This window comes from Hemicordylus capensis, chromosome 2 (assembly GCF_027244095.1).
Source record: "Hemicordylus capensis ecotype Gifberg chromosome 2, rHemCap1.1.pri, whole genome shotgun sequence".
Lineage (NCBI taxonomy): Eukaryota > Metazoa > Chordata > Lepidosauria > Squamata > Cordylidae > Hemicordylus > Hemicordylus capensis.
Genome location: NC_069658.1, coordinates 179,133,822 through 179,148,544, shown reverse-complemented (window position 1 = coordinate 179,148,544; position 14,723 = coordinate 179,133,822). Strand labels below are relative to the sequence as shown.

General features: G+C 50.0%; 1 protein-coding gene across 5 annotated transcripts in view; it reads left to right on the top strand.

Annotated features, from left to right (window-relative positions):
* CC2D1A (coiled-coil and C2 domain containing 1A) overlaps window positions 1-14,723 on the top strand; it is a 74,948-nt gene that overhangs the window by 40,332 nt on the left and 19,893 nt on the right. For all 5 annotated transcript variants that reach the window (XM_053296458.1, XM_053296459.1, XM_053296460.1 and 2 more), the window contains 3 exons: window positions 1,396-1,454; window positions 6,239-6,355; window positions 7,449-7,522. In XM_053296458.1, the coding sequence (XP_053152433.1) occupies window positions 1,396-1,454; window positions 6,239-6,355; window positions 7,449-7,522 (250 nt within the window). The remainder of the gene's footprint in view (window positions 1-1,395; window positions 1,455-6,238; window positions 6,356-7,448; window positions 7,523-14,723) is intronic.

The following is a 14,723-nucleotide window of genomic DNA, read 5'->3' as shown; positions in this document are numbered from 1 at the left end:
TTCCCAGCCCTACCTGGAGATGCTGCCAGGGCTTGAACCTGGGATTTTCTGCATGCAAGGCAGATGCCCATCCACTGAGCCACAACTGCATCCACTACTTAGAGCACAGATACACAAGGGGGGAACCACTTGCATGTATTGCACATTACACAGCTTCAAGAACATTCCAACACAGAAGTCATGTGTAGCAAATATAAGAAACTGGTAGGAACTGAGATGTGTATCATAGACACTGAGGTATTTTGCTCTGTGCGCCAATTGTTTTTCAGTACTCTGAAAGACCCATCCAATCTCTAAATCCATCTGCCAGAGACTCGCTTGAGGTTGGGACTGGGAGAGTAGTGTTTACAATGTATAGAGGTTACAATAGCCAATAAATGTGGTGGTGGCAGCAGAAATAAATAAAGGGTATAAAAGGAAATAAAAGGGTCACAAACACATTTATTTAACCAGAGATCCTCTCTCTAGCCCTAACTCTCCCGATCTCTGGCTCTCTCCAGCCCGATCTGAATCTGTCAGTTCACTCGAGTGAATTTTATAGCCACCTGATCACTCCATTCCAAAGCCCCTCTCTTAGGAATCTCCTTGGAGAGAATCCTTAAGTTTAAATTTCTCTTGATTGACAGTGTTTACCAGCCAATCACCACACTATCTTAAATAAAATTAAAAAGTGATTTGAAAATTCACCCCCTCACTTCTAAAATTTAAACTAACTGGGCTGGGTGCAGAGCACCTGCACCTCTAGTTCCGCCCGCCTGCTGCCGCTTTCTTCCCCCTCCTGCCGGCCGCTGCTGTTTTCTTGTCCCCCACCCGTCCCCCGCCGCCTTCTTCCATCCGTCTCCCACCAGTCACAGCAGTGCTGCCTGAGAAGGTCCTGTCTGGTACCTGCCAGCCAAGCAAACCTCTGTTGACAGTAGGCTCCCTTCCACAAATCTTGTCTCCCTGCACCCTGAGGAATGCACTCTGCCTCTTGCGTGCCACTTTTTTCTGGTATCTCCACTGGCTGTCTCATCCCATCCCACCTTCCTTTGTGTGCTAGCCTCAGGAGATGCTGGGCAAAGGGGAAGGATAATCCCCCCTAGCTAGAGGGTCCAGTTCAGGTGTGACTAGACTGGCCACGTGGTGCGTGGGTGACCCAGCTCAGTGGTTCTTGCAGCTACTCAAAGTCAAAAGATTAGCAGATGGCGGGTCGTATCAAGAAAAATGCAGTTCGTTTCTGGGTCCCATGAGAAGAGGCTGGATGCTCTGGCCATATAAGGGCTGAAGCTTATATAACAGTTTGGCTTATTAAGGGGAGGGATGCAAGCTTGGCCTGAAGGAGTTTGACTGGGGAGGTACGTGACCTATGGGAATGAGCCAGGTCTGCTTGACATGTGGCTTCTTTCTTTGTTCCAGATGTGCATGAATTATTCCAAGCAGTTCACCCATTTAGGGAACATCACGGAAACTACCAAGTAAGTGTGCCCATGCCTCCATTCCTGACTACACTCTTTCTGTGTATTAGTCATAATGCTGATCGGTGATTGCCATATTGTCCAGAGAAGTCCTGTTCAGGACAGGTGGTCCTTGGCGCTTCTGCATATAGCTTGCTGGTCTGCAGCTTGGCAGGACGCGATTATTGAATCAATTCGTGTGTGAGTGTAGTGGCGGGGGTGGGGAGAGGGGGATAAAATGTTCCTGAATAAAATATTCCTAAATGAATGGATTCAAAGAGAAGAATGAAAAGCTCCTCTGAAGACGTTCAGACATAATGACTAACAGCAGTTAATCGTGGCCAAGGTTGTAACTCCGTTACGCCCAAACATGCAAAACCACAGTTACGGGCCAAAAGCTATCTCCAGTTTGCCTCACCAAACTGCAGTTTGAACCTTTGGTTATCTCTAAGGTTCACCGCTGACAACTGAGGTTTTGCCGCCAAAGCATTAAGTCCGACTGCTGGCGCAACTATAGCTGCGGTTTCGTGCTGATTTTCAAACAGCAGTCATAAAGGCAGCAGTGCAGACCTGCCCAAGGACATGGCTGCTCCGTGCTTCCGGCACTTCTCATTGGCAGTCTCGCGGAAAATGAGCCCCGCCCCTCCTGTCTACTGTGCAGCTATGGAGTTGCCAGGCTACAGGGACGCCACCATGCCCCAACCCATCCCGGACTTGTCAGCCTGTCAAGCTGCACAGCCGCATGGGTGCAGCCCCGATTCCTGTTCTGTCTCTTGCTCCCCTCACCTGGCAAGCGGTAGGGGGAGAGCATGGGGTGGTAGGACAGGCACCCAGTTCTTCTCTCCCCCCAAAGAGAGCAACAGTCATGTACGCTCCTAAGCACAAACACTCTCACGTGGCAACATTATGTTGCCCCTTGGAGTGTTTGTCTTGCTCATGAGAAGAACCATCTCTGGGCACTCATTTCACACGTATGAGGTGGTATTTGCGTTGTACGGGAATGGTCCTTTCCGTGCGGTAGGCTTAGCCCATTCTCCCACGGAGCACACACTCATGAGAGGGGCAGACTAAGGGGACCAAGGGAAGATGCTCTATGCAGGGAAGTCGTGGGGATGGGTATGTGGGTGACTGCTGTCCTGGTTTTGGTGATTGCTGTCAGGCTGCTGTCAAATCTTGTGACCTGCAAGCCTGCATGTCCATGTGGGGATGTGCGCCCCTGCCTGCAGCCCCAAAGGGGTAGCCCACTGTCTTGGGGCCACTGGACACTGGGGTTCTCCTCTCCTGGGAGTCCCTGCACTGGGAGACCTGCATACGGCACCGCGCTGGACCGAGCCGGGGAGATTTGAATGGGTTTAAAGGTCCATGCCCCACCCCTGTGTCTACACCGTCCACACAAGTGAGTATGCCCTGGCAAAGGGTCCTCTCACGGCAAGGATAGCCAGCACGAGCAGGGCATCCCCTCTCTTGCTGGGGAGCAAATATTGGAGGGGGGGGTGCTTCTGTCCGGGTTTGAGGGGCTGCCAGTGGCCCAGCCCCTTCTCCTTTTGGGGTTCTTGCTCCCTGGGCTTACTCACAATCAGTTCTAGTCACCAGAGCCCCAGTACCAGGGGAGAGGAGGAGGAGGAGTAAGATTATTGCGGTCACAGACCAGATTAACAAACCATCACAATTAATAGCATTGATAAGAAAATTCAAAAATTTCAAAAGTCTTCAAAATCAGGGGAGAGTATGACTGCTGTGAGGAACGAGCCACCCTCTCCAGGGCACAGTGCTCAGTCCTGGGGACGCTCCTGCACAATGCATGAGAAGAACCATCCAAGGGAACAGCCAACCCCAATCACTAATATGATGTGCAAAACTGTGCCCCCTGCCATTAGGGCTACAGGGGCAGGGGGGCGCCCTCACCGGCAGAAGAAGTGCTGGCATTGCAGGACATTCAAAGGGCTTTCAGTGCCCTTGCCCTGCCTGGGACGGATGGAGCACTCTGAAAAATGCACGATAGCTCTCAGCAGCCCCTTGGAGATCGTAGCCAATTGCAGCTGCCCTGCTCATGTGGTGATACTTCGGCCACACAGTCTGGCCGTGGAGCTGGCTGGGATTGGCCTTGGAAGCGGAATAGCAGGGAAGGGCTACCCTCTCCTGAAACTGGCATTTTGCCTGCCGTGGCTTGGTGAAAGTCTGCGGTGCGATTTGGAGTTAAGAACTGGAACCTTCAGTTAAGTCTGAACCAGGCCTGAGTCTTGCATTCTTGTGGGAGATGACCAGTACAAAAAGGTCAAAGCAGGGGAACTAGAGAGAGGGTATATCCGTGTGAAGATCGCCGATCGCCTAGCTCCAAACTAGACACGAAGTTAGTTTGTCTTTCTCCAGGATGGAGTTTTCCTTAAAATAAAAACAGTAGTTGCATTGGGGGGGCCTGATTTGGACAGGGGCAGCAGTGCAAAGGAAGAGTGTGTTTAACCCTTTTATTCCACACCATTTTCCTGCCAAAAACCTCCCCTCCAGATGCTGCTATGCCCCCCCCATGCCAACAGCCACAGTTTCAGGGTGGATTCTCAGTGGGAAAACAGTGCAGAGTTAAAGGGTTAAACAGTCTCTACATTTATGCCGTGGTTTCTATCTGGATTCCTGGCAGTGCAGCTGCTATTTTTACTTCAACATAAGCCGCAAATTAGACAGTGATTTAAAGTCAAGCCTAGTGACTTTGGCCTAAAAGGATGGTGACAGGCAGCTGTTTTTCTCCTGCACTTCCCTTTGTTGCTCAATCGCTAAGCTAGAGCCTGTTAGCTGCTATTTGATGTGGAACATTCTGTTGTCTAGCCCTGTTCTCAAAACAGTTTGCTTGTTCCCAGACATCTGTGTGAGATTGCACTCTGTCCCAGGATCTGCCAGTTTGTTATGGCTGGGAATCTTCCAGTTCTAGCTGTTTTCTAATAATACTGCTTCTGTTTGCTGGTGTCCAAGTTGACTCTTTTATACAGAAGGTTTTCATGTTGTTGCTCAGCCAAAAGCCCAGTTTGAACGAAAGTAGAAAATTCTAAATTCTCGCTGGCAGCAGCTTCCCAACATAGCCTGCCTATTCCTGCTGCTTCTTTCAGCTGACAGAGTTCTCCCTAACCTGCTGTTATAACTCAAAGCCATCTACAGTGTGCCAATTTAGAGGTTTATAAAATAATGACTAAGAGCATATCAATGGATTTTTTTTTTAAACCCTAGTACTGGCAGGCTTGTCACTTAGGCAGGGCGATGGGCCCCAACCCTGCGCTCTCCCAGGCCCCACGGTCAGGCCCAGCCACCCCCACGCTCTCTGCCATCCTCTGCTCCTTGCCTCCCCTTCTCAGTATCCAACACGAGTTCTCAAGTGTTCCATTGCCTGCCTCCTCATTCGAGCAAAGAGAGAGGTGGTCGAACGTCTCAGCCCCACATGGATACTAAATGAGAGGCCCACGTGTGCCCTGATTAAGTATTTCGTATCCAGCTCACGTGGTGCTGGGAAGTTGGGTTGCCCCTCTCCTTGCTAGAACGAGGAGGGAGGTGATTGAACTCCTTCGTGCTGTGTGCGCTACTGAAGAGCAGGGGACAAGGATCCGTGGCAAAGGACGAGTGTGGCTGAGAGAGAGGGCCTCTTGTCCCCAGCCCCATACCCTCCTAGGGATGGCCCTGGGTACTAGAGTTGGAGGTTGATTTGCTGTAGCTTCAAGAGCTACCAAAGGAAGCACTTTTTCACATTATGTAGGATTAAGGTTGGACTGGCTGTCGTGAGATGTGATGTTGGCCACTCACTTAGACAGCTTTGAAAAGGGATTAGACAAATTCACTTAGCCATTCACCATGATAGCTATACAGAACATCCATGTACAGAGACAGTATACCTTTCAGTGCCAGATACTGGGGGATAAACAGGCTGGAGGGCCAGCACCTTTCTGCCCTGTTTGTGAGCTCTGAGAGGAATTTGACTGGCCACTGTGAGAAACTGTTCTGGACTACACAGACTGTGATCTGATTCCACAAGGCAGTTCTTAGGCACGTTTCTTCCCACACCACGTGTAGATTGTATGTTGGGGCATGGCCTCATGCTTTGAGGGGGTATGTCCTTGTGGGCAGGGAGGGAAGAGGGTTCAGGCCCAATTACTGGCACAGCCAAGGTGGACGCTCCTTGGCCTGCTGCACCATAATCCTTAAATGGCTCCTGGCAAGTTGCACATACTCTCTGCAGCTCCCTGGAATTCCAGCAGACATCCGTCTCTCTCTTGCAAGGGTCTCTTGTCAACCTGGCAATGAAGCCGAATCTCTCTTCCCTGTCTGGCTGCTGCCACCACATGCCTACCTCCTCATGGATAAAATAGCAGAAGTTTTTGTACTGCGGGCGAAGGTCCTAGTGGAGAGGAGGAGCAGCAATGGGAAGGTTAGGCACCTATCCAACTGGGGCACATGGCCCCATAGTCCTCCTGCAGAGGAGGGACTGGGATTCCCATACACCCAGTTTCATATGCCCTCATGCAGTTTGCACATCCATCAGTACTTGGGTCTTTTGACACTTGGCAATTTTATCTCCGGGTAAATGTTCCGTCTGTCCTCGACCATTTCAACAAAAGGTGATGGGATGACTGCTTTGCCTTGAATCCAGCTATCACTGTATGTGATGTAACCCACACCCCACCTAGCACAAACAGTGCCGTTAATCTGCTAGCCAATTGTTATGCAATGCACTCAGCAAGCACGGTGCAGGATAACTGGGGTAAATGATCAAGGCCCGTAAATACAACCTATAAACTAGATATCTGTTTTGGTCTTTCCCACTCCAGGTTTGAGAAGATGGCTGAAGACTGCAAAAAGAACATGGAGATCCTAAAGCAAGCTCACGCAAAGGGATTCCCACTGCCAAAATATCATTATGAGCAGCGGACATTCAGTGTTGTCAAGTATGTCCAACACTTACTTGCAGTGGTCTTTCTTGCTTGCCCTGTTATGGTAAAGCAAGACAAAATAGCAGGAGACCTGTGACTGGAGTGAGTGAGAGAGAGAGAGTGTGTGTGTGTTTTCCACAGCAAACAGCAGTTTCTGGGAATGTGGGGATTGGGGACAGATTAACCCTTTCCCCCATGTGCCATATTCCAAATAGAAATGGACGCCCCCCAACACAGCAAATTGTTGTTTGTCCCATTGGGCAAGATGCACATATGAAAACCAAACACCTTTCAGTCATCCTTCCTAATAGTTAGTCAGAAGGATGGTACTTAAGTCTTTGTCTGTGCAGAATGGCTTTTCTTGGAATCGCGGAGACCAAAATCCAAAATGGGGCAAACCAAGATTTTTGAGTGCACCCCAACATGCTTTTGAGCCTCAATTCTTCTTCAGCGCAACCTTTTTATACAAAGACAGATCTACTCTCTAGACTTGTGAACTCTAAAAAGAGTGTTATTTCTAAAATGATGGGTGGAGATGGAGACTGTCAGTGGGATAGCCGGTGAAAATGCTGAGCAATATTGACTGATCTGGTGGGTAAGGGGCTTGCCTGGCTTGACATGTTTGCCAACAGGATATATGCCAAGGATGGCCAACTGATAGGCTGAATCTAGTTTTATGTGGTGTCTGCCAGCCTTACCAGACTTTAATCAGGAGGCTCTAAAATGTTTTGCTGACAATTTTTTATCTGAAAAATGAGTCCATCGTGTGTGTGCACGCACACACAATAATGGTGGGGGATAACTTTGTGTGGTAAAACATTTCTGTCTTCCAGACCACTGTCTGGAGAACACAGTAGCACCTCAGAAATATACAAGTTGGCCATTCCTGATATCCTTGTAGATAAAAGCAGCCAGTACTTCTTTAACTTCTGTGTGATTTGGTGTAATGGCCAGAAGTTGTTCTATATGTAGAAGTGGCAGTAACTTTTCAATGACACCAACATGTGTTACTGAGCTTTCCAATTTCTCTGGCCCTCAATTCAGTAGTTGGTGCCTGTGGGAAAACAACAACACCGCAGATATTCGATAGAACTTCCTTTTCTTTCAGGATCTTTCCAGAACTGAACAGCAATGACATGGTTCTTTCCATAGTCAAAGGAATCAACCTGCCAGCTCCTCCAGGTAAAACAGGAAATGGTTCTTGTTTCTGAGAATGTGGGAGAAGGAGCCATGCCTTTTGTTGCTATCACCTCAAAATAAATCCAGCAGGAAAGGATGGTCTGGGAATAGCATTGGAGGAGAGGGGAATGCTAACTATCTGTTACAACAAGGAACAGTAATTAAGTCATTGACTACTTTCAGCCTTTCTTATCAATATTCATCCTTTCCAGAATGTGCTTTCCCCCCGCTTTGGTTGTTATATAACATATTATGCAAGTAGAACTTGCACTTCTCGGTTGTTGTTGCCAGGGACACCTCTGGGTTATCCTTCCCTACTAGCTCCTAGGCAGGACAGATTTGATTTGCCAATAAAAATCGGCTACGCCTCCTTGGGGCTAAGGAGATAACCCCGCCCAGTTCTTTCTGTCCTCGCTCAGCTCCAGGCAGAAGTTTTCTTCGGCTCCGCAATTATTCACTAGATTTTAGTATCCTGTCGTGAGTTTTTTCGTTGTTCCGTCCTCCTTCGTCCACCTTTGTCCACTCTCCTTTAAAAAAGAAGAAGACGTTATTGGCCTTCTTCATTCGTTTCCCTCCTCCCCCCCACCCTCCCGCCCCGCTCTATCTTGTATGGAGTTTGAGCATAGGGGAAGGTTCGTTTTAGTGCCATGTGGGCCCCGCCAAGAGTCGTTTGGTCCCGGCACTTCAAAGCCATTTGGCTTGCTCCTGCCTAGAGAGGGTCTCTTGCCTACCCCTCAGGCTCCTCAGCCAGATCGGCCAATTCGACGGCCTTGGTGCCTGCGACGGCCGCCTCAGAGCCGCCCGCGCCGCTCGCCTCTCAGTTTGCCCCCGCTCTCCTGCCTTCAGGCCGTGAGACGCGCACTTCGGCAGCCAGACGCGCGGCGCAAACTCCCTCCTTAGACCCAGAAAATTGCCTGCATTTTTTGAGACTCTTGTGCTAATCCGCCACCTGCATTGGCGGAGATAAGACAAATCTCGCTGACACAGGAGCGCGAAATGGCGCATGAGAGAGCAAAAATGGCGCGAAAGGAGGGAGCGGCGGCCATTTTGAAGTCTCCCAACCAGGGACCTCATGTTCGGAGCCACCATTCAGGGAGGTACCAGGGGAGTCTCGGGATTCTGTGAATGTAAATTCATGATAAGCTAGCATGTCAGGGGTTAGTGCCCCTTTGGTCTCTAAGCCTACCATAGCCATCCCAAGGGCTGTACCACCCGAATGGCAGGCGTGGTTCAAAAACGCCATCATAGAGACAGTATACCAGGTCAGGCCTGCTAAAAAGGAGAAGAAAAAATATAAGAAAAGGAAAAGGACCATCTCATCCTCTGAGAACTCCTCCTCCAGTACGGAAGAGAGCCCCTCACCTAAAAAGGCAAAAGAAAAGAAAAAACACCTTAAAAATAAAAAGGTGTTAAAGCCTACAAAGCACACACCCTCCTGCCCTCACTCCTCTGAGCTCTCTGAGCATAACTCCGGGGATCCTATCCCATCTAATCCCAGACCCACGAAACCAAGGGCACCCCAGGCCTCGGATTCTGATGCAGGGGATAGTCCCTCCAACCCAGGAGGTTTGCCACAAGATCCAGAACCCCCCAACAGGGAGGAAGGAGAGTGGTCTGGAGGGGAGGAAATGAGGCCATGTTGGTCTCGCAAAGGCTATTTGTGGCCGAGGATTACAATCCATTAATGTCTTGGATTATTAAGATAATAGGCCTGCATCAGGACGCAACCATCGATTCCGCCGCTTCTGACAAAGGGGAGATAGTTTTCCCAAGGGCAAAGCCTAAGGACATTTTACTGCCCTTCCCTAGCCTATTCACAGAGGTAGTTAAGCAGGAATGGCTGCTCCCAGCAGCCAATAGGAAACCTATGTCGGTGACTAACCGCTTCTACTGTTACCAGCAGGAGCCATCCGACCTACTCAAGACGCCCTGCGCAGATGCTCTCATCGCCCAGTTGGTATCCAATTCCCTGGTCCCACGGGACGGTGAGGTAACGTTAAAGGACCCAGCCGATAAAAGGGCTGAGCTTGCCTTTAAGAGAGCACATGATAATTCTTCATTGTCCACCCGGGCGGCCACCGCAGCCTCTATGGCTGCAAGGGCTTCCCTTTTGTGGCTAGACGATCTCCTCAATGATACGCCCTCTGACCCAATCAAGCTGAGACAGCAACTGGTCAAGGTGCAGAAGGCACAGGCCTTCATAGCGGACGCTACATTGGACTCCGTCAGGTTTTCCTCAAGGGTAGCTGCCGCATCAGTGCTAGGGCGTCGCCACCTGTGGCTGAAGAACTGGTCAGTCGACAATATGTCAAAGAGTAATCTCACCGCCATGCCCTATGACGCAACCAAATTTTTTGGGGAGGCCACCTTCAAGGACGTCCTAGTGGAATCCTCCAACAAGCGCAAGACCATGCCTTCGGCTGGCCGCAAGCCCGACCGTTCTTTTAAGAAGGTGTTTTCTCAGTCACAGCCCTTTCGAGGCTCTCGGCCCTTCAGGGGCCGGGATAGAGACACTAGGCAACAGCATGGTTCCTGGGGACGCCAACGTTCCTCTTACAGGGGCCAGCCATACTTCAAGCCACAGCCCCCTGCAACCAAGCAAAAGACAAGTCATTGACTCTCACTTAGGATTCCTGGGAGACCACCTGGGGGGCTTTCTCCCCGTCTGGGAGTCCTCCATAATAGACAATTGGGTCCTTCAGATCATTCGGACCGGTTACAAAATAGAGCTGGATGCCCCCCCTCCCCAGAGGTTTCTTCCAACTTCAAGATCTTGTTCTGCATGTCTGCAAAAACATGCAGACATGTCCCAGGCGATTCGTCACCTGTTGGAAATTGGAGCAATAGAACCAGTCCCATCCGCCCAGGAAGGGGGGGCGGCGTCTCTTCTATTTTGTTTACCGTCCCCAAAAGGGATGGGTCCAGATGAGCGGTACTGGACTTAAAATACGAGAACAAATGGGTAAAGCGGGAGCGCTTCCGCATGGAGACCTTAAGGTCGGTCACAGAGGCCCTGCATCACCTGGACCTCTTAGTATCTATCGACCTCAAGGAGGCATATTTGCATATTCCGATCCACCAGGAGAGCAGAAGGCTGTTACGCTTCAAGTACGCAGGCCTTCACTTCCAATATGCTGCTCTTCCGTTTGGCCTCTCGTCCGCTCCCAGAGTATTCACCAAAGTCCTGGCCCCTCTGGTGGCGCGTCTTCAGCTGCAGGGGGTCAGGTTATTTGCATATCTTGACGACTTGCTCGTCCAATCGCATACCTACTCAGAGGCCCAACGAGATATCTCAGTGACAGTCTCGGAGCTAGAAGTCCACGGTTTCATGATCAACCAGCAAAAGAGCCAACTCATTCTGAGTCACCAGCTCCGTCACCTGGACATTGTTATCGACCCAGAGAGAGATCAGCTTTTCCTTCCACAAGACTGTTTCGAGACCATCAGGGAAGAGATCCTGCTGTCCCTGTCGACCTTGCTGTTGTCCCTAGGAAGGCTCCTAGGTCTGATAGTCTCCACCATAGAGGTTGTCTTATGGGCCCATCTACACTACAGGCCCCTCCAGTGGTTCCTGCTCCCTCACCAGCAGTCTGTTGCACGGTGGAAGAAGGTGAGGTTGAGGCTACCACCCACTCTCAGAGGATCACTTCGTTGGTGGTTGTCCCTGGGGAACCTGCTCCAAGGGAGGGAGTTCCTGGACCCTTCCAAGATCATAGTAACCCCGGACGCCAGCGACAGGGGCTGGGGTGGCCACTGCCTCAGCCTAACGGCCCAGGGCCTGTGGACAGAGGGGGGAAAACGGCACAGCATCAACTGGAGGGAGCTCCATGCCATTCGACTCGTGCTGCTAGCGTTCAAGTCGACAGTTCGCAAGCGCCATGTCTTAATAAAAACAGACAACACCACCGCAAAGGCACACATAAACTTTCAAGGGGGGACCCGCTCAAAATTATTACATCAGGAAGCGATTCTCCTGCTCTATTGGGCAGAGAAAGAGCTCAATTCACTGATGGCTCATCATTTAAAGGGAGATCTGAACGTGCTGGCAGACTGGCTCAGCAGGGAGGACGTTCATCCAGGGGAGTGGTCACTACACCCATCTATCTTCCGAGAAATCGTAAGGAGAATGGGAACCCCGGTGGTCGATCTATTCACCTCTCCGCAGAACGCCCAACTGCCTCGGTTCATGACCAGGTTCCCATGCAGGAGGGCCATGGCCACGGACGCTCTATCGACCAAATGGCCGGAGGGCCTACTGTACGCCTACCCCCCAACCCCCTTGCTAGCCAGGGTCCTGAGGAAGGTACAGTTACTGCAAGCCCAAGCCATACTCATAGCTCCATTCTGGCCACGACGGCCTTGGTTCCCAGAGCTCCTTCATCTATCCACGGAGGCTCCGTGGGAACTCCCAGTCCTTCCCGACCTGCTGTCACAGGGTCCAGTTCTACATCCCGATCCGGGATGGTTAAGGCTTGCCGCATGGAGACTGAGCGGCGAACTCTGAAGCAGTTTGGTTACTCAGCCAAAGTCATCACTACCATGTTGGCATCTCGTAGACCCTCTACTAACTGTACGTGGAGGGCTTTTCTTCGTTGGTCGGTCCATCACTCGGTACCTAGGGGCAGCGCCAAGTTGCAACACCTCCTCCTGTTTCTACAAGAAGGTCTGGAAAAGGGTCTACGACCAAACACCTTAAAGTGCCAAGCAGCCTCCCTAGTAGGCTTGATCTCAGGGAACAGGATGGACACTTGGCAAATGTACCTGCACCTCAAACACTTTCTGCGAGGAGCAACACTGTTGCCCCCCCCCCCAACTGTTCACCGTTTTCCGTCATGGGACCTGCATATTGTCCTAAAGGCACTTCAAGGGTCGCCATTCGAACCGATTGCTGACATTCCGCTCAAGGTGCTGTCGTTCAAATTGGCCTTTCTAGTAGCGATAACATCGGCAAGGAGGGTCTCAGAACTGAGGGCTCTGTCCATTCACAAATCATTCTCTATTTTCTCCAAGGAAGCTGTTAGGCTGATTCCGGACCCCTTTGTAAGACCAAAGGTCGCCTCAGTTTTTCACCAGTCTCAGGATGCTTTCCTCCCATCGTTCTGCCCCCATCCAGTGCAGGAGAGGGAGAAGTTGTGGCACAACCTAGGTGTCCGTAGATGCCTAAAGAAATATATTTAGCGCACATCATCGTTTCGGACCACAGACAAGATGTTTGTCTCCTTTCACCCGAGGTCCTTGGGTTCCCCAGTAACTTCGTCCACAATCGCCCGCTGGATCCAGGCATGCATCGTATTAGCGTACGAAGCACAGCAGGTCAGAGCACCATCAGACATCTCGGCACACTCAACCAGAGCTGCAGCCACCGCAGCCGCTTTTTCCTCTAATGCACCAGCTCAGGGCATCTGTAGGGCCGCCACCTGGTCCACGCCCTCCACGTTCACCAGGCATTATAAAATCGAGACCTACGCTACCCTTCAGGCCACGTTCAGCAGGAGGGTGCTTCAGCGGGTTCTCCCTCAGGAATAGGCTGGAGCGCTCCCGCCCTGTTTGGCCAAGCTGTGGTATGTCCCAGAGGTGTCCCTGGGAACAACCGAGAACGGATCATTGGTTTCACTTACCGTGAAGGCTTCTTCTGGTTGGTGTTGCCAGGGACACCTCGACCCACCCAGTTTGGCGCTCCTTGCCTCATCCTGATAGAGGTGTTTTGTCCTCTGGCTCCCTAAAGCTATGCACAAGCTCTTCCGAACCAGTTATTGTTGGTGCTCCCAGGCCAGTATTCATAGACCTTCCGAGCACTTAGTTCAGGGTTCTTGTTATAGTATCTGGTTTTTTTCATGGTTCTGACTTACCTGTTACTTCCTACTGTGTGTATATGTCTCTCGGACGAAAGAACTGGGCGGGGTTATCTCCCTAGCCCCAAGGAGGCGTAGCCGATTTTTATTGGCAAATCAAATCTGTCCTGCCTAGGAGCTAGTAGGGAAGGATAACCCAGAGGTGTTCCTGGCAACACCAACCAGAAGAAGACTTCACGGTAAGTGAAACCAATGCTCCGATTCAAGGCAATATACCTTTGATTAACCAGATCCTGGGGACAGAGAGAGGCCCTTGCCTTCATGCCCTGCTTACAAGTTTCTTGGCAACTTTTGACTGGCCCTCATTGGACTCAAGGGGCAGCAAGGAAGTTCAAACAATCTAATATCCAAAATTAATTAAGATTTGTCCCAATGAAATGGGAAAATGCTGATATATAAGACAATACTCCATTCCTTTTTCTCTCAGCCCTTCTTACAAAATTTGGTCCCTCCTAACATCCTATTTCCATGTATTATTCTGTAGATAGAATACTGTGTTTACCTGAATCCAAGACTAGGTTTCCCCCCACAAAATTTTGATACTAAAAATCAGGAGGTTGTCTTAAATTCAGTCCTGTTCCTTTCAAGTAATTGCAGGCATATCCTGCACTTAACCTCTGCTTTTTAAAGTGGGTCATCTAAAATTCAGAGTCATTTTTGATTTGGGTAAATACGGTATCTGTTTCCCGCCCTACTCCCCAGACCAAACGACACATGATATTAAATATGTCATAATGTAGTCAGAGGCATCTCTTTACTCTCAAGTAGCAACTGCATAGGACCTTGGCCCATGCCATTTCCCCACCAAATATTCCATCTCCCTTGAAGCAGCTGCTTAATCCCAAAAGTGCTATTGTAGCAAATGAAGGTTAAATAGCAGGGAATTTAATTTGTCAGGAAAATGACACAGAAGTAATGGGTTAAGTAGCCTCTACCTCCATGCTGCATGGTACAATATCCTGTCCTGTGGCTAATTCCTTTTTCATCGCTACTTTGGACATAGATGGCTGGCAGTGAAGCCCACATCTGTCTCTTTTCTGGAAAATGCACTTGGATTCTATGCAACTTAATCTAGCATTACACGTTACAAGGAACCAACCAGCGATCGATATTATTCACATAGAATGCTGTGTTTGTAAGGGACTGAAGATCATCTAAGTCCAACTCCCTGCTTAGTACAGGATATCCACAGCTAAAGCATCCCTGATAGATGGGTGTCCACTTTCAACTTAAAAAAACCCAAAACCTTCAGAAATGGGGGAGGGGGGCACCCTAGTATGTGATTTTAATTTCAAGTATGAGGGGAAGTCCCTCTCAGTATGTGGAAAGTACATGTTCCTTATCACTGAACA